The sequence below is a fragment of the Falco naumanni genome, chromosome 10, assembly GCF_017639655.2.
Source record: "Falco naumanni isolate bFalNau1 chromosome 10, bFalNau1.pat, whole genome shotgun sequence".
Lineage (NCBI taxonomy): Eukaryota > Metazoa > Chordata > Aves > Falconiformes > Falconidae > Falco > Falco naumanni.
In genome coordinates this window covers 4398047-4424094 of record NC_054063.1, presented here as the reverse complement: position 1 = coordinate 4424094, position 26048 = coordinate 4398047, and the positions used below count along the sequence as shown (strand labels likewise).

General features: G+C 43.4%; 1 protein-coding gene across 1 annotated transcript in view; it reads right to left on the bottom strand.

Annotated features, from left to right (window-relative positions):
* Positions 1 to 23038, bottom strand: part of LRP5 (LDL receptor related protein 5) — a 160801-nt gene extending 137763 nt beyond the window's left edge. The window contains exon 1 of the mRNA XM_040608497.1: positions 22858 to 23038. Coding sequence (XP_040464431.1) covers positions 22858 to 22948 — 91 coding nt within the window. The 5' untranslated portion in view covers positions 22949 to 23038. The remainder of the gene's footprint in view (positions 1 to 22857) is intronic.
* Positions 23039 to 26048: the final 3010 nt, after the last annotated feature.

Genomic DNA, 26048 nt, shown 5'->3' with positions numbered 1-26048 from the left:
GGTTAACTGAAACACAAACGTGTTTATTGCCTGCTCAGACAGCATGTTTGCATTGACCTACTCTGAGGTGGATGAATGAATGGCTTCAACTCGATGTGAGTAGCGGCGTCCGTGCGCACCGTGTCAACAACATCCACCCCGTCACCCTCTCTTTGCCAGGAGGTGGATTATACATGAATTCCTTACCAGATTGTGTACCTACGCTGGACCCAGACAGCAGAGTTAGAAATGGATGCTTGTGGGGTGCAGTACCAGGAAGGAACCTGGCAGAATGAGGATTTGATTTCCATTCCACCAAACCACCCTGTTCAAATATCACTCCTCTTTGCACTGATTCAGTAATCCCAAACACTTTCATTGTCTTGTCAGTGAGAAGGTTTCTATTTTGATTAAAGATTCTTTAAAGTACAAACTTTTGCTTTGTCTAATACTAGTTGCAATTCTGTCACAGCATTTACCGTATTCAAACCACACTGGAGCTATCTGTCAGCTGACTTGTGATGGTTTTCTTTGTGAGAATTAACATGGCACTCCACTTGTACCCACAAAAATTGGAAACAGCCTGTCCATTGAGATTTCTGGTATTTTCTGCTTTTAGAATAAGCAGAAGTGGCATTGAAGTGATCTCTTACATGGTATTGCCGTTGGGCTTTGCCAAAATGGGTAAGGGCAAAGGCAGTGCTTAAAAATAGGGATGGGGGATGTGGCAGGAAAAACACATACTTGGATGTTTCACATTCTGTGATGCAGAGTACATGGCAATAATTTTACTGCTGTTATTTTAGATGAAGTAGGCATGGATTTCCCCCCACCTCCTTGCTCTGCTCAGTGGAGTTTTGAAACTGCAAAGGAAACTGAAGATTTGTCCTACTTCTGCATAAACTGGTTTAGAAGAATGCAGACAAAATGGTGACTTCCCTGAACATCTAAACGTGGCTTTTCTGATTAACAGTTCAGGTCAATCCATGAATGGAAAAAAAAAAAAAACCAACCCCTGCAGTGTCCCCTTTTTAGATTTTGGATGCCAATGGGAGCAAGGTTCTTTTCTGGGTTTGGTTTTGTTGGGGTTTTTTTTTCAGTTTATTTTACTCCTCCTTGGTTTGGCAGACAGCTGTCTGGCCAATAATAGTAGATCATGCAGCGATGATGGTTCCAAACTTTTAACAAATAAAACAGTGGTGCTACATAATCTGGAAAATTTGGCTTGCAAATTTTCTCCAGGACTTGAACAAATATAGGCTTGACAAAGGTATGCTTGTTTCTGATCTGAATTGTTTCCAATTTCTGGTTCCATTTCCAGATGTTACGTTAACTCCAAAACACACAAATCTTGGGAAAGCTGGAAAAAGACATTTCACTTCTATCTCCAAACGTACGATATGTACCCTTGAAAATGTAATATATTTCTAAAATACAGAAAACTACTCAGAAATAGCATGTACTAGATTCAGCTGCTGGCAGACATTGTTCACTGGAACAAAAGTGCAGTCAAGTCAGATGTGGAAGGCTCAAACATAGGTGCCACAATCTGACATGGTTTTCTTCTAACAGCTAAAAATCTTCCCAAATAAAACCATCTTGTTGCAGGGAACCTGCCACATGATACTGGGCTTTAGAAGGTGTAAAGCTGAGAGAAGTTTTTAGTTCCAGGTTGTGAACAGGACTTCTGATTTTTATGCAAGTCCCATGACTGTCTTCCAAATATTCAAACTTTTGGTTTTGTGACAGCTTGTTAGGAAGGATAGCAAAAAAGATGATGAGGTGAAAAGGATTATTTAAGATAACTGAATCTATAATATTGTGCCTGTATTTATATAGCTGATAATACTTAATTTGCCTCCTCCAGTGTAGCACATACATACAGTACTCTGCTCCAACCTCTGCAAATCACTCCTTGCTGGAGATGGCTCTGCCTTAGCCAAGAACATTGATTAATCTAAATTCATTCCTTATGGCTCCTTTTGTCTCTCTAAGGTCAGCGATTGTCCTGCAAGTTATCTGGAGTGTTTGTCCTGCCGGAAATTCAGGAAGGAAGGTTTTCTGCTCTCTTGTTTATTCTTCTTCTATAAATCTGTTTTTCAATATTGTGGAGGCAAAGACATGGCACTTCTGATAATTCAGCTTTTTCTCAAGCATCTGTTCAAAAACATTGGATTTGCTGGAAGAGAGAGCATGTTCAGGATTTCACTAACTTTTTGTCCATTTTTTTGTCAGAAGTCAGCCAAGGGTCAGGAAAAAGAAAATAAATCTGACTTGCTTTATTTTTGGGTTAAAATGATCACAGTACATTGCAAATTGAGTCAAAGATTCAACTCATCCAAGGTCTGAAGTGTTAACTAAAGAGGTGTCATGACACCACTAGATGCAGCTGTTTTGATAAATTGATTTCATGTGTCTTTGGTGATCAGTGTATGATTGTTATGGACATAATGGAATAGGATCCTACACTCTTTGGGGCATGCCTGCACTCTGCTGTGAATACAAATCAACGCCAGCATTATCTTTAATGGCATTGCAGTTCACATACCTGCAAAGCACATTGTTAGCTCGAATTGATCTGTCCAAGTACAGCAGCTAAGTGAATATTGGTCATCAACTGATGATATTCTTGCTTTAGAGGGCAGACCACATTCTATTATCATTTACCTGACAGCCATCACCTGCAACTGCAATACATTCTTATCCCTGGGTCCAAAAACTTTCTGGTAAGGTTGTCTACTGGTGACTGTATTTACTAGGTCCCAAGGACCCTTAGTACCACAGTAAGATTTGGCAGTATGCGACTGATGGAAAAGAGCTTGAATGATGTTTTCGCCATAAAATTATTTCCCCTTTAAATTGGAAGTGCACGTGGCTTGTTCATAATTCTGCTGTATCTCAAAATTAGTGAAGACCATAAACTGGCAAAAATTGTTCTTTCCTTTATCGAAGTGTGCTAAGGGTCCCTAACAGAGCACAATAAAGTATACATGCCAGCCTAGCTGAAGAAACATAAAATAATCATCCACGCTATTCATCCCTCCACAATGTGGAATTTAAGGACACTTCCAGAAAAACACAGTTGTCACTACCAAAGTTCCAGAATAAAAGAGGCTCTCCACATTTGGACCTGGGTTGGTAATAATGAAAAGAAAGCAGGCTGTATCAGACTCCGTGTACCTATTTTTATAGGCTGGTAGCTTGTGTATGCAAGAAGGGAAATGGGGTTTGGAATTCAGCCCCAGAATGCCTCATTTGCTTTCTTGGAAAAGGTTTTGAGTCTATATAATTATTTTAAACTGAAGAAAATCTGGGAGAGAATGGAAATTTGGGGCCTTAAAAGGTGAGTTACATAGCAGCTGTTTAACATTTTTGGTTCTGTTGGTTTTGCAGCTGACCAGTTACTGCTCAGGTTATTAACTGGGTCACTCTCCTTGGTGCCTGTTGGAATTCTGGTGTTTGCAGTATTGTATGATATGCACGTATGTGATAGCGTGATACGTAATCAAGGATAAAGATCCCAATAAAGGAGACTAAAAACAATGTTAAAGAAGTAGTGATGCTCTGCACTGAGGGAAGGGTGTAGGACTGCCAAAGGCAGAGCAGCTGGAGGTGCCCCCAAACTCCTGGAGCAGCAGAGGGTGCAGTACCTTCCCCCCAACAAACGCAGTGTTCCAGGCCAAACCATACACCGTGCAAATCAAGCACCAGCTACACTGTGTTAGGAGGGATCCTGATGTAAATATGCCCTTTGTATTGGGCTGGCTCAGGTGTGTTTTGTTCTGCCTGAAGCCGAGCCTCGTTAGTGCCCTGAGATCTGCCAGCATGACTGCACACATGCTGCTTTCCCTGAGCCGATCCCGTCAAAAGGATCTCGCTTTAAAAAGGCAAACAGATTAAAAAAAAAAAAAATGCTAAGGCAACTTCTTTGCCCAGCTCAGCTGCAGCCAGTGTACTGTCTGGCTGTGGACTTGCCGAGCACTGCCTCTGTGCTGCTGGATCTTGCACACATGATGCCCAGGGGAAGGAAAACTTTAAAGGTGGTTTTGTGTTTAAAGATATAATACAGTGGCATGTATATATTTGCTTTACTCATATGCTTTCAGCGTAGACCTAGCCACCCACAAATTTAAGATTTCAAAATATTTTCATGCAGAGCTACAACAAATTATCAGTCATCTTTAAGTTAGGCTTACTAACCTCTTGAAATTTTCATTTGAGTCTCAGTAACATCCCACTGGCATAAGAAATTAACTGCAACGCATATGCAAGAGAAGCTGCCACAACGCTGTCAAAAACTCTCATATTGCAGAAACACAAAGTCGAAGTACTAGAAAATTATGGTGCACCTCAACTTCAGCAGCAGGTCAAAGCAAAACAAAACAAACCCTATTATTCGTTTCTTCCCAGTTCACTCTTAAGACTTAAATTCTTCAGTTTTCTACTACCCATGGTTTCCCTGCCTGTACAAACAGCCACACCTAATTATTGTTTTAACCCAACACATATCTGCCTTTCCCAAACAAAAAAGGAAATGTCTGAAAAGCTTTCAGTTCCTCATAAAAAGGGGTCCAAAATCAGAAGGAAGCCAATCTGCTCCCTACAAATTAAATGGGGGGGGGTGGGGGGGTGCTGCAAGCTTTACACAACACGAACTGTCATCATTCACATTACAGTAACACACAGAAGCCAGAATTGAGATCTGCACCTGAAAGACCCACTGTGAAGGACTGTCACACCTGAAGAATTTGCTGCTAAATACACAAGGCAAAGAATGAAAAGAAGCCCACAGGCTTAAGGGTCTCACCCGTGGCCAACACATCCAGCATGTCCATGGCAGAGTCAAGGAGCAAACCCAGCATGCTAAGTGGGACCATAACCAGTGCTTCTTTCCAGAGAGAGTAAACTTAGAATCTTTTTATACTGTCAGCTACCTTAGAAATTTTAGGAGTTAAAAAAAAAGGCATACATCTTACTATGGCAAACAGTTCAGAAACTATCTCAGCCACCCCAACTCTCCCATCCCTTTGGCAGCCCACTAGACTCTTGATATACAACACATCTTGATAAGTGTGACTAAATGTTTTTTCCATCTTTTCCATTCAGCAAATTTAAGTGCCAAAAGAAGTAATTCCAGGGCTACGCTACAGTGCAAATGGTTCAAATACAGAAGAAAAAAGGGGGGGGGAAGGAGGAAAAAAAGAAGAAAAATTAAAAAAAGACACAAACACCACAGTGCCAGTTCAAAGGAAATCCTAGCTGCCATTTCTATGAGTCAAAAGACACATAGCTCATCTCCAAAATCAGAGGGTCACAAGTATAAGCAACACACTGCTGGAAGGGTAGACAGTAAAACAGGAATGCACACATTTTTCCCCACATATAAATCAAAACCATAGAAATTCTAAAATTGCTTATAGAACACCAGTGACAATACATTCATGGGGGTTTTAATTTATATAATTTTGTCCAAAACCTACCCCTTATTTCCGCAGAAGGAAGGGTATTTCCTTCTATTAGCCTACTAGCGTTACAGAAGGAAACAGCATCATGGAGGGTAGAACGAAGTGCATTTGTTTATACTAAAACAAAACTAACTCAAGCTATGTGTGGACATCACTGATCCGATTATCCTTCCTCCACCCTTCATTTGGCTGTGTCCTCACTGCTGAAGAGAAAGGTGTAATTATTACATTGAGATAGCCATTTCAATGTAGAAATGCCAGCACAGAAAAGGAAACTTTTACATCAAGGAGAATGTCAGAGTCATCATTTCACTCCTCACCTGAGATTTCATCAGCTGCAGGGAGCTGCACTGACTCTATCTGGATTTTTACGTCAAGATGGCAAGATCAGTACAGTAATTACACCTGTTTCAGCAATGAAGACACGACCCAGACCTTCCAGAGCAGGAAGTCTTCTCCCCTTTGTGTCTGGAAAACATCCAGGGCATTTCAGATGAAATGATACTCCAAACAACTATCCCAATCCTATGATAGAGTTGAGAAAAAGAAATAAATATTGCCGTCCTTCAGGAGCCAGACTGGGAGCCTGACCAAGGCAAAATGCATTCACTACTGCAACGCACTGCCCAGCATTTAACACATTCATAGCTGGACCGAGTATTAGTGCCATGTGTGCCCTCTCTGGAGAATGCCTTCTAAGCACAGTAAGCTTATTACAACCAATTTTTACACCTTTTCTGTTTCCACTTCTTGCAGACTGTTTTGGAGTTTATGTGTCCTGGACTCTGCTCTCCCTATTATACATATGCATTTTTTCTACTTATTAAAAACACTGCAAAATACAAATGTTAATATGAAAAGCTACGACACACAGCCTAAAAACACCTTTCCAATCCAGAAACATGACAAATATGGCACATTCAACATGCCAGACACTAGCACTCCAACAGCAATTAGAAATGGCATTTTAACTTTTTAGGAAGACCCTGCAGCAAACTGTTACATGAAATACATGCAAGATATGAACATGTGCATTTAAGTGACTTCTTCCAGGTATGAACAATAATGACTAATACAGAAGCAGGCACCTACCCCCTTAAAGTATCACAGGGGTTTACAAACCCAATTTAATCCACATTTACATGCAAAGGCTGTTTTTCCTACATACTAAAGATGGAAGTCTTCCTTTAAAATACATATATATATATTATGCTCCAAGTCTTATGTGAACAGTTTAAGAAACAAACAGAAGGAATCTTAAATTTCATTAGTGAACTGCAAGAAAATTGAACACGGTGCCCACATCCACCTAGCCTTTGAAGCACTGACTGAAAGAGAAGGCTGAACAACCAGAGTATTGTTAAACTAGAAGAAAAACCTACCTTTTCTAAAAACTAGATGTAAACTAGACCACAAAAGCACTTGCTTCTTACGAAAAGCTCTCTCCTCCAAAACAACCAAAAAAGCCAACCAACAAAAACCCCAAACCCACACCAAAGCAGCACTAACTTGAAGCATAGCTGACAGAAGCCTTTCACTTCTATACCAAACTTAGGCACCTTATTTTGTAACGAAATACTTACTCAGACTTAGGGCAACCTTTACTTTCTACTTACAGAAAGCATTGAAACATTACAATAAAAGTAGTATAAAATGGAAACAGGTAACTCCTTTATCGAGCTCATCTAGTGCAGAAATTAACTACAGAAGACACAAATAAAAACAAAGACTTCTTTCTCCTTTAAAAAGGGACCTGAAATCTGGAACCCCCTGTTCATGTCGGTCTTCTATTAATTGCCACATGCAACTTGGGTCAACCTTGCCATCAACAGACCTCACCTGGGTGACAAAGTAATTCACTTTTGAGGACAATTCAGGGGTTTTGTCCCCTCTGCTGTGCCTAATACTTGCAATGTAGAGCAGCACTGTGTGATGCACGTTATCATCTCAGCACAAATGAGATTCAAACCCAACTCATTTTAGAAAAGTCACTGAGGAGCCGGTAACTAGAAGTCATTATCATCCATCCGCTACTACTTCTCAGTAATTGCACCAGGAGGCTCTGAAGCGAGAAGGTGGGCTTTATTTCCTCTACGTTATCAACATGTGAAAATCATCAACTCAACTTGCAGAACACTAGGGCATTCCAAAACCTCTCAAGAATGTACTCCACTGATTACAGCATTATGTTGTTTCTTTTATAAAACCCTAGAATGCAGGGTATCTTTATATATACACATATATACACACACTTAGTAAGATAACAAGAATTGACATGAAGTGACACCAAACACTTCTGAAGTGGAAGCTTTCCACCTAAAAATTTCATCTCTTGCAATAATGTCCAAGGACACCGCAAAACAGCACATCAAAGGAGAAAACATCTATCTACTCCTACAGAACACTTAATCCATACAATTAACCCTCTATCACATCACATTATAAATACGAACACATGCTCTGTTGCTCAGAAGATTCTCCAAGATGCTATTTTTGTCACTAATGAGGTGCAGCACAATTAAAGACTTGCAAAAGTAACACACTGGAATTTAGATTTTATTTATTAAAAAAAATAAATACAGAGAACACACCATCATAGGCTGCATAACATCTGAATTGTACAGAAACATGTGGCATTATCCTTCTTTCAAAGTTGGATATGTTAGACCCATCAAATCCTTGATCTTGCAGTATCAACAGTTTTATTAGACTAGAGAAAAACTGATTTAAAATCATATTTTACCCTATATCATATAGCAGACTCTCTCTTTCTCCTCACTGATGCAGGTATTTAGTAATAACACATTTGATGAGGGAGGGGAGAGGAGAGAAAAAAATGAAATAATAAAATAAATAATTGAGCAAGGAAAAAGAGTTCCTACAAAACAAAAGGTAACTAAGGAGGTTACTTTCAGCCCAGTCCTCTAACCTAGTTTACTACTTGGCCACGCATTTTTGTGCTGTCCCTGGCTGCGGCATGGTATGGAAGGTGACTGCTGCTTCAACTAAAAACACTGGCCAAAACACTCTCTTTGAAACACAGTCTCTTCCTAATCTACAGCAGGTGTTTGCAAACAAATTCCTTTTTGTTCAGGCTTAAAGCGATACCATTAGTTACGAAAAGGTTGCCAGCAAACTCTAGAACGCTTAAAATTAATAAATCCACTGAAAGGCATAACACAGTTGCAACTTCATTTGCAGTCCTGTGCCTAAATATTGTTTACAAAGAAAAACTACAACTACTAAGAAAGGGGGGGGGGGTGGGGGGGGGAGGGAACCAGTCAACCCAAAACCAACTTCTCCTGAGTTCAATTTAAGTAACAAATCAGCCTCGGGGGGGGGGTGTGGGGGGGGAGTAATTATAATCTAAACAGTAAGCTGCAGATAAACCAAAATTGGGGCTACTGGGGGTTTGCATGTAAACTTTTGCATACTATTCAAATAACACCTTTTTTGTTAGTGCCAATTTTACAACTGTACAGAAAGACATGCTTTGAGGCTGCTAATAGACAAGTTTTAGGGATTCTTGTTTTTTAACATGAATTTACAGCTCTCAGAACCAGGAAGTTCCATGCCGTTTCAGACAGCGGGCAGAATTCTGAAATCATCACTGCTTTGCCGCTGCACTGCTGAAGCCAGAGCAACAGGTGGAGTTGAAGCTGGAAGGTCTGCAGTATCCAGCAGAAGAGTCTGATGGTACATTTGGCACCTGCTCAGCCAAATGTGGGAGAAAGGCACAAAACACTATCAGCTGTAGACTGATCTATTTGTTAATGTTTTCCCAGCAAAAATGATCCTCTTAGGAATAAGCAATACTTATGACAGGACTTTGAATAAATTACCGTTTCATGCTTCCAAGTCTTTCTAAATAAAGATAATAAAACACACTCACTTCTGGCCACATACACAACAGTGATCTGACAACGTACACAACACTAACTGCAAAAAAAAAAACCACTGATTTTTTTTTCCAGCCATCTTACCTTGCTGATGAAGGCCAGTTTTTTGAAATTGAACTTGAATGGCTTAAAAATTAAAACTTTCATTGAAAGAAATGTTGCCAAGCACACTAAGTAAACACATCTTACTCAAACACTCACAGTAATTTGTTCCCAGCGTCCTGACATTTAAATAGGAAAATAACCCTGCAAAGTCCATTCCTTTTTATAAACAGCCAACATTAGTTCAGACTTTATAATAACAAACTGGTGCTAAAGTGTCTTTTTGCACTCATCAGTGTGTGCACATAATGCTTACCCATCTCCCACTGTGCTTGACAGCTCTATTCTTGCATACAAACGTTTCAGTTTAAAAGAAAAAAGTTATCAAAATTCTAGTTCCTGCAGAAGAACAGGAGGGTTTTGTAGAATTTAGTATATTGCTTCTGCCTCACAATAAAGTGGCAGTTAAGTTATACAAGAAAAAGCATTGCATGCAGCTGTAATTCAGAGCACAGCAGCTGACAAGTTATATTTTTATCCCTGCAACCCCTCCACGTGCCTGTTGATGCCCAAGCCTCCAGAAACCACGCACAGGCTTTTCATTAGCACTGGTACATAGTCTCTTGATTGCTATGAAGCTTTACTGAGCCAGTGATGAGTTCCTGTCAACACAGTGGTTTGCGAAAGCAATGACAGTCACACAGCAGGGAAGACAGACCTGAAGTCATTTTAGTTTCCAACACAGACCAAGATTTTCTTTATAAAAAAATATATATATATATAAAAAGAACTGCTTCTCGAGTCTCAAAATGAGCATAGGAAAGAATGTGTAAAGCAGTTTCCTCCCAATTAATGGCCAGGGAACTAAACAGTTGGAGAATTTGCCAGCAATTAAAAAAGTACAGCAGAATTTGCAAGTAAAAGAACGAATTCCTACCCCATAGCAGTACACCGGTTTGAGGGTACCTGTCCTGCATTGCGGGCTCCCAAGCAGATCATTACTTTTCTTGTCGTCCGTTCCAAGAGGTCCTCCCACCTACCTGCAGCTCATTGCCAATCAAGGGCCAAGAACACATCTGGAAGACAGGCTTGCCACAAGACTCGAAATGTTCTCATAGGCTCTTGGCAACATGTTAAGAGCAGGAATACCTAAAAGAAGGCATTCTCCCTCAGAAACTAGCATTAGTGGACAAGAAGGTCCTAACAGGCTGTCAACAAGCATATGGACAGGTGTCATGTTATAAACCACCATGATAATGAATCAGTTGATATCAAGACGTGACGAGCAGATGCTCAGTCAGTAACATGAGCCTGTTACACAGTCCCAATCCATCCAGGAGGAAATGAGCTCCATGGATGAGACTGAGAAAGGACTGTAACAAAGTACTCCACAACAGATCTTCTTGGGGAAACCATTCCAAAATACAAGCACCCTTGGGGAACCAATTGTGGAACAGCTGGTAGGTTTTAAAATCTCAAAAAACCCCTCAAGTTTTGTTACCCTACAAGAGCCTTATAATCTGTACAAGGAAGGTGATATGAACAAGTCCCAAGAACATTCTTCAGAGTTGGGCACTGCAGTACATCTCCTTTTGGAAAAAAGTTTCTTCCATGTCCCTGCAACACTGACTCCACAGAACCCCAGGAAAAGCACAAAAAAGCCAGCCAGAATCTTTACCTCATCTACCAAGTGCCTCCTGGATGGGCACAGCAGCTTTTACACATGCATTCTGTACACGCAAGAGCACGAGCCTCAAGGAGCAAGTACAGCCTGGAGGACTGAGTCAGCTGTATCGAGAACTTCCAGTACTCCACATCCTCCCTCCCTGCACACAGACTTCCTTGGGAGGGGGGAGGCGTGGGGAACAACCAAAAAAAAAAACCAACTCAGAATAACCAGGCGAGAGGCCAATGCTCACAAAGATCCCATAGCCATTGTTCAGAGAAAACAAGTCACTTGCATCATTCCCCACATGCAATAAGCTTTGGGCTGGCTGAATTCTGCCTCTGAGGACCAGCACCAGATGTGTTCTATCTCCAGATGCCAGGAGATCCACACCCTGGGGATCAGCAACCAGAGTTATTTTCCATAAGCTGTAATTACTGTAGCAGGATGGAGAATGGCTAGATGTGTCAAGGTGGTAATCCCCAAGGTAAATGAATCCCAGCTCACTTAAGTCTTTTGCAGATAACAATGCAGACCTTAATTTGCACTGTGCAAGTTGAGGGATGATATGGAACAGAGGTCACAAGCGGAAAAAGTACTTCTACCTGCTCATCTTCTCTCCATTGTGCACTAGGCTGAATGCCAAGCAGCAAACCTCAAACACAGCCCGAGTCACAGCTGCTCCAGTTTTACCAATTCTGGCATGGGCAGACAGTGTTCGTGGAGCCACACACTAAGGGGATAGCAGACAGCCTCCTCAAACTGCCAGAAATAGGAGGGTGGTTTGGGATTGGTTTTTTGTTTGTTTGTTTGGGTTGGTTTTGTTGGGTTTTTTTCCCCCTTCCATTCAATGATGCTGCCTCATCATCCTGCTTAGAGAAGTAACCCAACAAGTTTCCAACAGCTCTCTTGACCACTGTTTTTAATTACCCACCTACAGACATTCCAGCCTTTAACAATCTTGGTTCTTCAGACGTGGAGGGGGGAAACACAACACAAAGCAAGCAGGTAAAAACAAAAGAAGAGCTTTCAAGATGAGAAGACATACTACCAACACAGGAGAAGGCCACAACATGCAGAAATTGTAAAATAAAGCCTGCAAATGGTATGGGAAAGCGGTTATTCAAGATCAAAGGTTTAGGTGCACAAAATTGATCAGGCATACAATTTTGATTAATAAAATACACATCACCCTACCTTTTCAGGGATACTTTACCTATCATTCTATTAGCTTGTACCTATCATTCTGTTAGCTTGCAGCTTCCTTTCTAACGAAACACCAGTCATTGCGAGAGTAATGCAATAGATTCAAACAGGTTCCCTGTCACCTTTTCTCAGACAAAAAACAGAGTTCACAGATGTAAGGGCATGCTTCAGTAACACCACCAAAACCAAATCCAAGTCCCATACCTAGCAACTGTGAAACTTTCCTCCTTAAAATTATGTATTGAGATCTAACATCAGGTGTTTACATAAAAAGCACGGGGTTTTTTTTCAGAGACGGAAGATTATTGAATAACACAATCATTAGAATGAAAAGGGGGGGAAGAGCAGGAGAAACTGGTTAACCAAGTGTTTAAGCACATAAGAACATTCATACGTATTATATACACACACACATATCTATATGGAATACTGCCCTCCCCCCCCCCCCCCGCCCAAAAAAAAAATATCTCGCACCCTTCCACATGTACATACTTCAGCATAACCTAGCTAGTAAGAGGTTACTTCTGGATTACTTCTGCCTAGGTTAGCACTCCATGATCTACGAGCAAATCTGTCTTTGCTCCAGTAAAGTGAATGGCCTAGTAGCACATTTAATCAGTAAGGAACTACCAGTCACTAAGTAAAATCCAGGCATTTTCCAGTTCTCTGGCTCATGCAACCTGGCTTCACTTTTCACAAATGTCTTGAAGACTCTTTAAAACACTAAAATTTGCAAACAGCAGAATGACCTTGGCATTAACAGGCATTTAACACAGGGATTTTGTCACAACCATCCAGGGTTCTTTCAAGTAGTAGGATTACCACCCCCCCAAATCCTGACAAACACATTGTTTTCTGTTGCTTTGACAGAGGAATGGAGTTCAAGAGTAGCCAGGATAACTCCATGGCCAACTCTCTTCTCTTTAAATTTAAACTAATAATCTTCATAGCTGAGCATTTCATTTTTCAGCTGCAACCAGATGTGACCATAACAAGCGGAATGACCACAGCCATAAAAACATTTTAGAAAATCAATCAGAACCCAGATCACATTTTTGGCCAGAAACTGGCTGTGAACAGAAAGCAATTCCTCCGAACATTAACCGTCCGTAGAACCTGTTCGTCTAAGTTTATTAGGCAAATAAGATCTAGCAGCAGCCTGTTAATACACTTACTAAGTGTCAAGCACACCATTCAAAGTTTGAATGGTATGGATTAGTTCTGCACACAAGCTACCGAGCTCACCTCAGTTATCTGTCTGCAACTCTTACAGAACACCTGCAGATAATGGTTTATTTACTGCAAATATCATCCAACACGCGCTTAAATTTTTGCGCACACATCAGCATTTCTCCCAGTTCTACCATTAGCTACGATGTTCACAGAAACTTAAGTTTTGAGCTCCCTTAAGAGTTCACTTACTCTGTTCAAAAGAAGCCTCAGGGAATATTCCCCGACTCTTTACAGGATGCGCGGTTCCTTCTGGTAGTCACCATACCTGACTTACGCAATCAAAAAATACACCTTTTTAAATGGCATCACAGAAAACCACCTCCTCCTGTGCACAGATTCCAAAGTCACAGCTGACACAGAGTGTAGTAGGGTTTTGTGGCTCAAGGGTGGGGTGGGTGTTGAAGAAATATTAGATGAGATGAAAATCCAGGTTCATACAGGTTTTTGGGGCCAATGATTAAAGTCCAATTTCTTGAGGCTTCACTATAGTTTTGCCTGCACTAGCCACACCCTACCTAACTCTCACTATGCAGCTTGCCTAAGTCAGTCCAGATGTGTAACTCTGGGTATACCCTTCCCAGCACCTGAACACCTGCAAACTTGAATTTTAGAACGTGGGTAAGTAATAGTCAACTTCATCCAGACAGTAAAAAATACGCTATTAAACCCCAGACAGACAAAAATTCTCTGTAACTACAGAGTTCTTTTACTCAGCTTTTGAAGATGCAGCTAACGTATAGTTGTTTTTTTTAATTTTAATCGCCCACAGCAGGGCAGACCTTCTAAGTGGAAAATGCTACCCATGTGCACTTTCATTCTCTTGGCTCTGACCCGAGAACATGAATACTAACACATCAGTTTAATTTGCTTTCATATCTTTTGCAAAAGACATATCCAGGTAAGTCACCAGTACAGATTTCTGAGGCTAAAAACTTTTGCCCCTAGAAATAAAAAATAATAATAAAAAAAAAAGTTAAACGCATTATACTTTCGAACTGTCAACTCTCAAGCAGGGGAAGCAATCAGAGAAATATCCAAAGAGAAAAACTATTTATATCATATTTTATGTCAAAATTCATTCCTATAAGGCAGGCAATCTATTCTGAGCTTCTCAATTGTTCTAGAACCAGAAATTTTTCAATGACTGAAATGAAAACAAAGTGTGACAGAGAAAACAGGGAACTTGGTGGCCATGAATGACCTTCCTGAAATGGGACAGAATTCGTAAGTCAGCCACACTTTATTTTAAATAACTAGTTATGTAAATTAAAGCCTCCAAAGCTCCTTTAAACTATATGCACGATATAAGTAGTGATCAATATAGATCTAACACTGGGTAATTTATGATTCAGTGGTCAAAGGTGACACTTTCTATAAAACAAAGAGTAAGATTTTGTTTTTTAAATTCTGCTGCTTTGACAAGTTCAAGAAACAGTATTCTTGCTTTTGTATTAAGGTAGAAGTGCTAAGAAAGAACCTTAAGTACGATGTATTGACATCCCCTATAGTGATATATCAAAGAATAAATCTGATAACATTTCATTCCTTCTCCTCCTTGAATTATTCGCTGTCATCAGCCAGGACAGCTTGTTCTCCAAGAGCCAAACTCTTGCTTTTTCCTCTTCCTCCGTAACGAAGTATAAACCAGATACACATATACTTCTATTTCAGTATATATTTTCATGGCATCACCAATACACTGGTCTAAGTGATTGAACTAAAAACAGTATTTGAAGATGGATACACAGCAGCAAGACTTCCTAGGTTATTGCAAATGCCATGGCTTTGTGATTGTTCTTTCAAAGCAACCATCCTTTGCCCCAGAAAACTTATTTTTCTATCTGCTCAAGACCTTGTAGAAACTGTTCCTTACCAGTTATTTGGACATAATCCTTGAACAATAATAATAATAAAGACAGAAGGCCTTTCACATTGCCTCATATCAGGTATGCACCACTCTTAAAACTAAAGCTAGAGAAGCCAGGTTAGAAATTTTTCTAAAATGTGACCCTCAACAGCCCCGTCAGACAAAATCTGGTTACGCAGGAATATGCTATGGCTTACATAGCACCCTAGAAATGATGGGCTGATGGAAAGGACCTGACAAAGTGCCCAGGCATCCCACAGGGTGCAAGAAAGAGCAAAACCTCCTAACAAGAAAGTAGATGGCAGACCACTTAGTGTCACAAAACATACCCTTCAGTCTTACCTGAAGAACCAGACATAAAGAATACGTTATTTAGGAAGTCTGAGAAACAAGAAAAAAACCCAAACAAATAAAAATCCACACTACACAGATATAAAGCTTCAGGTGGCACAAGCCAACTACTCCAGAAAGCTCCCAGAGATGCATCACAGTGGGAAACCTGTAGAACACTTACCTACACCATGCACAACCCAGATCTTTACTTCAAGAGCACATACAAAACAGAAACAGGGTACTTCTGACTGCCACTGTCATAGTGAGTCCACTGAAAAAGCATATCAACTCCTACAGCAAGGCCGCATGCAAATCTTTATTTAAGACTTATCTAGAGAAAAAAGAATGGCATAAGTGTGGCATAACGGTGTGCAGCTGTAGGTCAGGACATCTCTCACAAAAACATTTTGTTTTGGTTGATCCATAAGATATTCTGTCACTTGTGCTGTTGGCTATTTAATTCACATAAAGATATGTACACATGGCAGACTTAGGGGTACGTCTCCCTCTCAATTTATAAAGATGTAAAAGGAAACACTCTCACCTTCTTGACAGCCATACTGAAGTTTTGCATTAAAAAAAAAAATCTGCTCTTCTAAACTTTTTTTTTTCCCTTCTGAAGTCCAGCTAGAACAGTTTTAATTTGGAAAAACAGAAAAGAATGCGTTCATGCAAAATGAATGAAAAAAAATACAAGGACTGGACAAAGCATCCATGAATCCAGAATCCAAGTAAAACTGGAATTTCCACAGAAGATATGCTGAAATTATTGACAAGGATTTAAGTGCATTACTGCTGTTCAGCATAATCTGTGCCTAATTCAAAACCCCAAGTATATGGCTTAAGCCGTAAGTACATACGGTATTCAATAAAACTTCTCAAATGACATATCCATAACCCATAGATTATAGCAGCACTGTACATTTTCATCACATTTTCTCAGATGCTCCACTCCTTTTCCTTTTGGATTCAGTTAAACCCAGCACTGAATAGCAGAAAAGAAAAAGAGCATCTACAAAATCACATTACAGTAATACTATTTGATCCCCAAACCCCAAAACCAAGAAATTCACTAAGCAGGTCCACTCAAACCACAACTCCTCCTCATCCACCAAGACGTTTAGAAACACAAAGCAGACAACACTTGCTCACACTCTGGTTTTTGTTTGGACTCTTAAACACCGCAGAAAGAAGAGGTCAAACTCCTGTCGTCACTTACTGCCACCTCCTACCTCCGATCTAATTCTTGCAGGCTGAGCATCAAGAGTCCCACAGGGCCAATTTATCAACTTCACTACTGCATGTAACAAGCCACTTCCAGAAAGAATTATTAATAAATGTTTAATGAATGAATGAATGAAACGTTTAATGCAACAACACACTGAAATTAAAGTCAATATATGCTCAAAGCAACCTGAAGGAAGGACAACAGAGAACCTCGGGAATCACAACATGTTGTCAAATCCCAAGGCAAAGAGATGTCAAGGTAAGGAACTTGGGCATTCCTCTCCCTCGCAGACAAAACTCAGGCCAACAGGGATCCCGTAAGAAGGACACAACCACCAAATTCAGAGCACTGCGCTTTCACAGGGCACCACGTGCCCTTTTAATAAGAACCCATGAGAAAAAACTGAAAACCAAGCCCTTTGTGGAACCACGCAGAAGACAGAAATTCTGCTTTTCATAGCAGAGGGGAGAGTTATAACCAAACACACTTGCAACTTAGTTTCTCCAATTGCATCATTTTTCACCCTAGCTCAGGAACAGCACGCTTCATAGTTTCATCGACCAACCAACCAGAGGCCAAACCCCTTGATTCTGCCTGCCACAAAGACTTCTAGTACTGCTTAAAGGAAGTCAGCTTACACTGGGCAAGTTCAACGTCCTTAAGTATAAAAGATAAATCATAGATGCTATGTTAGCAGAATATTCAGAACAAGCTAACACACATACCACACTTCAGAAAGCCAAAGTGCCAAAGAGTATTCAACAGCTATTATGTTATTAAGCAGGGACATTAAGCAGGGAGGTTCTCGGACCATTGACAATCACACCAGGAACTTAGTACTGCATCTGCTGTCAGTGCTGTTTATTGCAAGAGCAATAAACCTTCGTACTGTGAAATGAAGACAATTCCGCAGCTGATTCACAGTCAAGACATTCCTTCTCCCAGCAGACTGTCCCTATTAAGCTAATCAACACAACACACTCCTATAAAGTATTTATTGGGTTTGGTTGCTTTAACCCTTTTTACCATCCAGCAAACGAAGCAATTTAAATCAAGCGTGTGTCCATTTACTGGCATCCTTGCAAAAGTCGCCCATGGATTTAACATCCAATACAGAATGACCCCTCACATCTGCCTATGCTGGCAGGCAAAGCGTGAGTCAAGCAAGAGTCAAGGAAACAACAGCTAAATTAAAAATCCTCTTTATTACAGGGACCCTCAACCCCCTTACCAACCCATCACCGTGCATTCTTCACACTCTTCGGAGCTTCTCAGTAGAATGTTGTGGCTTAAGAGGCATTTTCAATTTTTAGCAAACAGAAACCACAAAGATGAAACACTGGTGAGCTTCACATTCTGATTTTTCTGAAAGGGAGAGGGAACCAAAAGAATTGTTGGCCCACAGACTCCTAACAAAAACCTGTACTGAACAATACTTTGTGGGACATATTTCCCAATTTCTCTCCTCCTCTCACCACAACTGTTTAATCACCCCAAATCTCAAGAACTGCTCAAAATATCCTTTGACGTTATCATGAGATCTTCCATGGGCTAACTTAACGGGGGTAGGACTATCCAGAAGTATTTTATCCAGCTCAGAAGTTCCAGCTGTGGGCTGTCAGGAGATGGCACATCTTTGACTTCTTCAAGGAAGTCCCAAGAATCCAAGATAGCACGTGGCTTTGGCCAGCCAGCGTCCGCAGCCAATACCCTAATGATTTGTTCCTGCCCTCAGTGAACTTGCAGTGTTCTTGGACATGTCCTGTTGGAAAGCAACATAGTGAAAAAGGAGAATAATCCACAAGCCTCCAAATCTCTAAACAAAATGTCGACTCCTTTGTGCACAGTCAAATTGCATCGTTGCTGGCCTGTGCCATAAACTGGGGGGGTGTGGGGGGGTGTGTGTACTTATTCTACTGTGTTCTTCTCTCAAGGCTCAGGTCAATATCCGAGTTCTTCACAAAGGCCTGGAGCAGAATATAACAACTATTTCCATCAAGTGTTCCTTAGTGGTGATGGTTTTTCAGCCACATCAACCCCCACAAGAAATACTGAACTTACAAAAGGCAAACATTTTGAATCTTTAATAGCTCTTGGGTTAAAGATGTAAGGAAAACTTGAGAGGATTCCTTAGAATGAAGAGAAATAGAGTTACCTACAATAGCTTCTTTCTAACAAGGAACTTAAACTTCCTTATTGTTCTCAACCTCAAGATGGCAGGTTCTTTTCATACAATACAGTATGTTCACAAAAAATACTGATCTAACATGAAACTAAACCTTGTCATTAAAGCTATTTTTGAGCACCACAAATAGTGACATTTCTTTCTGCTTTGACAAAAACAGAGAAAACTACTTTTAACTACATCACTGACTAAATTTTAAATAGGAGCAAACCTACGTTAGACCTTCTTTATTAAGTCACACGCATCTATATTCCAGGAGAGGTTTTGTAACCTTTATTTGTTGTTATGCTGCCAGACCTTACCAAAACAATAAAGGGTAACAGGATTGTTATCCCAGAGCACTGCTCCCAGAAACAATCCTTGTGTTTCCTAAAAAGTTACCTTGGCTTGTGTTATTCAAGGAACATGCAGCACCGAGAAAATTTACAGCTGGAACAAAACCCACGGCCTATTTTATTAACTACTACCTTATAAACAAGTAAAAAAAAAACCCTTAAGATAAAAGTTAAAGCAGCCAAGATTAAAAAAAAGGTTCAGAAACAGCATGAGGCAATGGTGGAATTTACATCAGGCTATTGATTAAATACATTCACACTCTTCCAAAGTACTGACTTTCTGTGTTATGCTGATTTATGTCTTACAGACATATCTACTCTAGGGGTAATTTTAAAGCAACTCTGGGTGCTTTAAAACTAATTTAAAATGAAACTAACTGATTTAAAATTAAATACTAACAAACGAATTCACATACCATACCTAAAAGTCAGTTAAAGCCATGGTCCTTTTCCTGGGAAGAGAAGGTTCTGTGCTTTGAAAGCATCGATTTAAACTTCAGTTTGGAGTTTCAGTATTTCCTCACTATTTCAAGAGGATTTATGACCATACTTTGTGACAGACCCTCACATCATGCTAGTAGTAGTTACTAGGAAAATAGCCCCCTAAATCAATGACGGACTGACTGAAATGGCACCGAAATGCAGTTGAGGACTCCTACATAGCACATTTCCCCGTCATAAAATTAACAAGTGTTCTTTCCTGCTACATTCTACATTTAAACAGTGATAAGTTTCATTAGCTTCAGGTTATCTCAGGCAAAACAGCAGGAATTAAAAGTCATTTTAGGGTTGTGCTCAAATGTATTTTTTTATTTCATGCTGCACCCCTAGCTTCAAACTTTTGTAACCATCCTGCCACACTCCTCTATTCACCTTTCTTTATCTTGTGTTTCTTAACATGAGGCAAATAGTCATTCCACTTAAAAAAATCTAAGATACGGTCTCACAATTTTGGGAAACATTCTTGTACACGACAAGGTACAGCTAACCAAGCTTTTGTGAGTTTAACTCAAAGTAACTCTTGCTTGAGACTATTCTTAAACATGAACTTAAATAAGAATGATCTCAACTACTTCCAGGTTTCAAGAGCCACACATAAAAAACCTGCTGTGCAGTATTAAACATTCAGAATGTATGATATTTTCAAAGAAAAACATGCTGTCATCATAACCATCTTGTTCCTGAATACTTTGCACAGGCAAGAGATTCCTTGCTTCAAGGAAGCACCAAATGCAACTATCATTTTGTCTTGCCCCCATGGGTTGTACTTGACTGTCCTTCCATATCTGAAACACGTTTATCATTATTTCAAGCCACATAAATAAAACCGGTCCTGACACCGCCACACAGAGAGCAAGGACTTGGCTCCACAGCACAATCAGTTCACAGCCAAAGTATTCAGGATCTATTACAACATGCCAAACTTTGCAGAAGCTTTAACACCACAGAAGTTCCAGTTCCAGCACATCCCCAATCTTGCAGAGATTTATTTATATATTTGTAAGATAAGCACATCAAAATACTTTTAAGAGGTAAAAGTCCCTTAAAGTCAGGCATCTGCTTACAGAGTGGGGGTTCTCAGGAATGGAACTAAACCCATGGAGAGCCTCTCATAGTAGTACACCCATGCTCCTTCTAAAGGGACAGTTGAGCTGCCCTTGAAAGTGCCATCCAGACCAACCTAACAAAAGAATCACATACCTTCCTACTAAGTAGGCAGAACAAAAGCAATGTCATTAAGATTTATAACCAAGACTCTTTAGCTAATTGCTAGAAACTGGCACATTTGTAGAAGAGTTTTTCCATGCATGTTAAGGAAAACGATACAGAACATACACTATATTAAAAGAATCACCGTCTCTAAAATCAGGTGAACAAAAACCAAAACTCCAAGTTACGACTTATTCCTCGGTTTCATTGTGAACTCTTATCTTCCTAAGAGTTGCAAATGCAAAGTTATCTCTTTTTAAAATTATTCCTTTCTGTTGGAGGCTGTTAAGTAAATGTAAGGAAACCCTCAAGGAACACTACCAGCTGTTCTCTCCTCATTTAAGACTCCTATAAGTTGATATCCTTCCCCCCCCCCCCCAAGTTACATATAGTTTCTTTCAGTCAAGTAGGAACACAAACATCTTTACACAAATGTCAATGTTCAGAAAGGAACAAGACGCACTTCAGGATTTCTGAAACATTTTGAAAAGACTGAGGCAACGCGCACGGAGAAGGTGCCTCCTGAGAGCGAAGGGCATCTTTCTCACAGAATCCTGACAGAATAAGCAATACATAATACACACTTTCACAGGGCGCCAACTAAACCTACAGCACGACGATGCCAGGAGAAAACAGTCAGTTCTCTTGCTCTAAATGACAGTCCTAAGAATTGCAAACGGTTTGAAAAGGTGGGTGGCCTAATAAAAGAGGCCCCGAGGTGATGTTCTGACAGCCTTGGCCACACCGCCCAGTCTGCCGAACTGCCGCAGACATCACAGCAGCTTCAGCGGCCGCAGCGCCGGGCCGGTGCTCCCCCAGCACCCGGTCCCACACAGGCGCGGGGGGGGGGGGGGGGGGGGGGGGGGGGGGGCGGGCGGCGGGGCGGGGGGCGCACCACGGGCCGTTTGTGCTTTTAAAGAATTAACGCGTTCACTTCAAAACGGTGTTGCCAAGGGCGGGCTCCGTGCCCCGACCGAGCGCGGGTTAGCGGGGTCCGCACCCCAGGCCTGCACCCCTCACCCGGGCCGGGCCCCGCAACTCGACCCCCGCACCCCTCACCCGGGCAAGAACGCAACCGGGCCCCTCAGCCGCGCCGGGCCCCAAGCGGGCCCCGCACCCCTCACCCGGGCCGGGCCGGTCCCTCCCGCCGCAGCGCCGCCACCCCCGCACCCACGGGCCGCCTACAGCCTTCAAGAGGAGCTGAGGCGGGGGGGACACCCTGCCCCCCACCCCACCCCACCCCCTCCCCGGCCCTGGCAAGAGTTCGATGAGCGACACCCGACACCCGCCTCCCCGAGAAGTCCCTGCCCGGGACCGCGGAAGGACGGGAACGGGAGCGGGGACGGGGCGGGGGGGCGACTTTTGTCTCCCTCGGCGCGGCCGTGGTTTACCTGAGACGCCCGGGGGAGCGCGCCCCAGCCCCGCGGCGGGCCGCGTACTACGGGCGGGAGGCGGCCCGCCTCCTCCCGCGCCCCCCGCCAGCAGAACCGGGCGAGGAGGACTCGCCGCGGGGGCGGGGGGCGGCGGGGAAGGGCAGCCGGCGCGGCCAGCCTCTCGCCCCGGCCCGTCCATGTGCGCGCCCCCCGGCCCCCCCTCAGCCCTCCCGGCGGAGCGCGGGGGAAAGTTTGCCCAAGTCCCACAACAAAAGGGCGCCGGGCGCTCGCCTCCCCGCCGCCCCGGGCCCCGCGCCGCCGCCGCCGCTCGCTTACCGCCGGCCGAGCCCGGCTCGCACCGCAGCACCGAGGCGGCCAGGAGCCGCAGCAGCAGCAGCAGCGGGAGCGGCGGGGCGGCCGCCTCCATGTTGTGCCGCCGCAGCAGCTGCCGGAGCCCTCGGCGCGGCTCAGGCGGGCTCCATGCTCGGGGCGCTGCGCTCGGCGAGGCGGGAGGCGGGGCGGGGGGCGGGGCCGCGGCAGCCCCGCCTCCCCCGCGCGCCGCCGCCAGGAGGGGGCGGGGCCGCGGCCGCCCCGGCCCCACGCGTGGGCGGCCCGGGGCGAGGGGGTCTCGTTACCCGGTGTCTCCCGTTCCTCCTGCAGCGGTTACCCGGCAGCGGGCGGGGAGCCGGGAGGAGGCGGCTCGCCGCGCCTTGGGAGGGCGACCTTTGGCGGGGGTCTGGCAGCCCCAGCCCCCCGTCCCCAGGAAAAGGGGTGCTGGCTTGCCCCGCGGCTGGAAGCTCGCCTTTGCCTTCCCCCTCCCACCATAAAGCCGCTCTCCTGCACGACGTAACTGTTGAAGGCAAGGCGCATCCCACAACCTTTTCCGTCCCGTGTCCCCCCCCGCCCCGTTAAAGGTGGCACCTGCTGGCCCAGGGTCACCGCCCCCGCGGAGGGGCAGGAGCCCCCGGTGACACGGGGCCTCCGCCGTGCTGGGGGCAGGCAGCAGCATCCCGCACCCCGCGCCCACCGCACCCAGCCGGAATAAAAAACAGCAGCCCCAGCCCGGCACTTTCATCTGTGCCTCCATTTTCCTGGTGCTGACACCAGCTCCGCAGCGGGGAGGTGGTGACATGGAACACAAGTTGCTGAGTGGGCTTGTACAGAGATGGGGACAGCAAGGGGCTGCCCGGCACCCCCAGGCCACCGTCGCAGGTCTCAGAGCAGGAGTTGTAACTCACCAGCAAGCGCTTTCACAAATGGATGTTAATATTTTCATTTCAGCGATGAGCGAGTTCCAGTTTTCCCAGTCACCGTGTACCAGTTCACCTGCGGCTTCTCCTCAGTGTCCCCTGGATCCCTGTCCATCTCAAATACCAGGATCAGATATTCAGGAATTGTTCCATGTCCCGTTGGTCACTCCATTGCAGACTTCCCTCCAGACTTCCTTTCCTCAGAAGAGGAAAAGGTGGTTTTTTTGTTTGGTTTTTAAAACCAGCGGTATTCAACTTCGCTAAGAAAGCAGTTTAAAATTTCAAGGAGTTACAAAAGGCTTATAGTGCTGACCTTACAGCTCACCTGCAAAGGAAAATACCGTTTCCTTCTCTGTCTTGCTGCTCCTTTAATGTATAAAGCACATGTGTTTTAAAGAGGATTAATTTTAGGTGGCATTTAAAACCCAGAAAAATCCCCACGCTCTGAAAGACAGGGAAGCCAGAAGTTGGTCCTTCCTGACAGAAGGCCTGCAACAAACCGGAGCCCAGATCTGGGCTGCTGTACATCATTAACAGCACAACTTTCTGTGAACACCAACTGAATAAGAGTTTTGTTTTGGATCTGCTTAAAAAACCCCTGCCTGACACCAGACAAATAACTGGAAGAAAGATTTCTTTGTTGAAGACAGCGATTGGGCTTTACTTTTGAAGGGTCCGACCTCCTGCATTGTGGAAATCACCCAGTAGTCCTGGAATCCCAGTAACTGGGGTAATTAAAGGCAGAGGCAGAGGAAAGGGCATGTGAAACGTCGCACTTGCGGCGGGCGGTGGGGAACGGCAGTGCGCGGAGCCCGGTATCCCAAGGCCTGTGAGAAGAGCAGCACCCGTATGTGAAAGCTGGTTTGTGTGCCTCCACAGAGGGCCATGCTGCCCTGTGGCAGCATCGTCGGCACCACCACAGCCCCTGTTGCCACCAGGGCCGTTGGCTTCCCTGCCCTGTCCTCCCCCTCACCCTGACAGGATCGGGGACCAGCTGCTGAGGTGACGTACCCATAGCACCAAAGGTGGCATCAAGCCACGAGCCTGCCCGTAAAGGTGCTGGAAGGGAGCAGCAACTTCTCCTGGTATCCTGGGACCCAAGGTCCCATACTAGGATGTCATGTGGCTGCTGCTAGCCCTGCTCCATCCAAGCACTGCTTGTTTATCTCCCTATCTGACCCTGCCAAGCTGCACGGGCAATTTAGGATTGGCAGCGTTTTATACCAACAGGGAGAAACAGCAGCATGCAAGCAGCCACACTGGAGAAAGAGGCAGTATTTTATACAAGAGGGTAAGAGAGATGAAGACGGCACTGACTGACAAAGGGATCTGGACTGAGAGATTTCAAAACAGAACATTTTTCAAAGGAATGCACCCACCATAACGAGAGATACTGAGACCAAGTCGATCCACCGCTGACCGATCAGAGCCAGCCTTGCTGCCACGGATGACTATTCACAGGCATAAACTGTGGAGTTTCACACCACATGGAAGTGTGTTCTTCGCCATAGCACAGATCTGGTGTAAAAGTTCATGTTCAGAGCGGAGTATTCTTGCCTGGTACCCCCTTTCCTTCCTGACTAGCTCTACTGCAATTAGCAGGTTGGGTGATAGACTCCAGGCTAAAACAAAATGAGGAGAGAGGCTGGGCCATGGAGGCAGGCAGCTAGGGAAGAGCCTTGCCAGGATGCATCTTTGGGGCTTTGACCGTAACACCTCTGCTAAAAAGATGTTAATCGTAATCTAAAGTGATGACAAATCTAGTAGCAGCCAGGAACACAGTATTCCTCCGACCTAGATGATGCCATCTTAAACTCAGTTAATACATTGCAGGGGAATTTGGAGAAAAGTAAATTTGGGCAACTCTGAAAAGAAGTCTCATCTACATGCTGACAAAGTTGCCTTCCACCTGTCTTCCAGCCCTGCAAGAATTCCTCCAGCAAAATCAGGGGACACAAAGCTGTGACATTCCTGAAATGTCTGATATACACATTTCTGTAAGAAAGTAAAAAACAGTTTTAAAAACCAAACCAAACCCCCAAAAACCTATCAGGATAGCAAAAGCATGGTCCTATCCTTCCTCTTCATGGAAAAAAGAGGGATCCTTTCTATCCTGTTGTATGCTCACAGTGCCCAAGTAGGACTGCAAAACCAGAACCAATACCGCATTTCACCTAAGATTTCTCGTATAATCCTGGGCAAGCCGCAGCCTAGCATTTCTTCAGTTTCTCCTACAATAAAAGGAGCAGGGGGAATAATTTTCCATCCTTTCTGCGT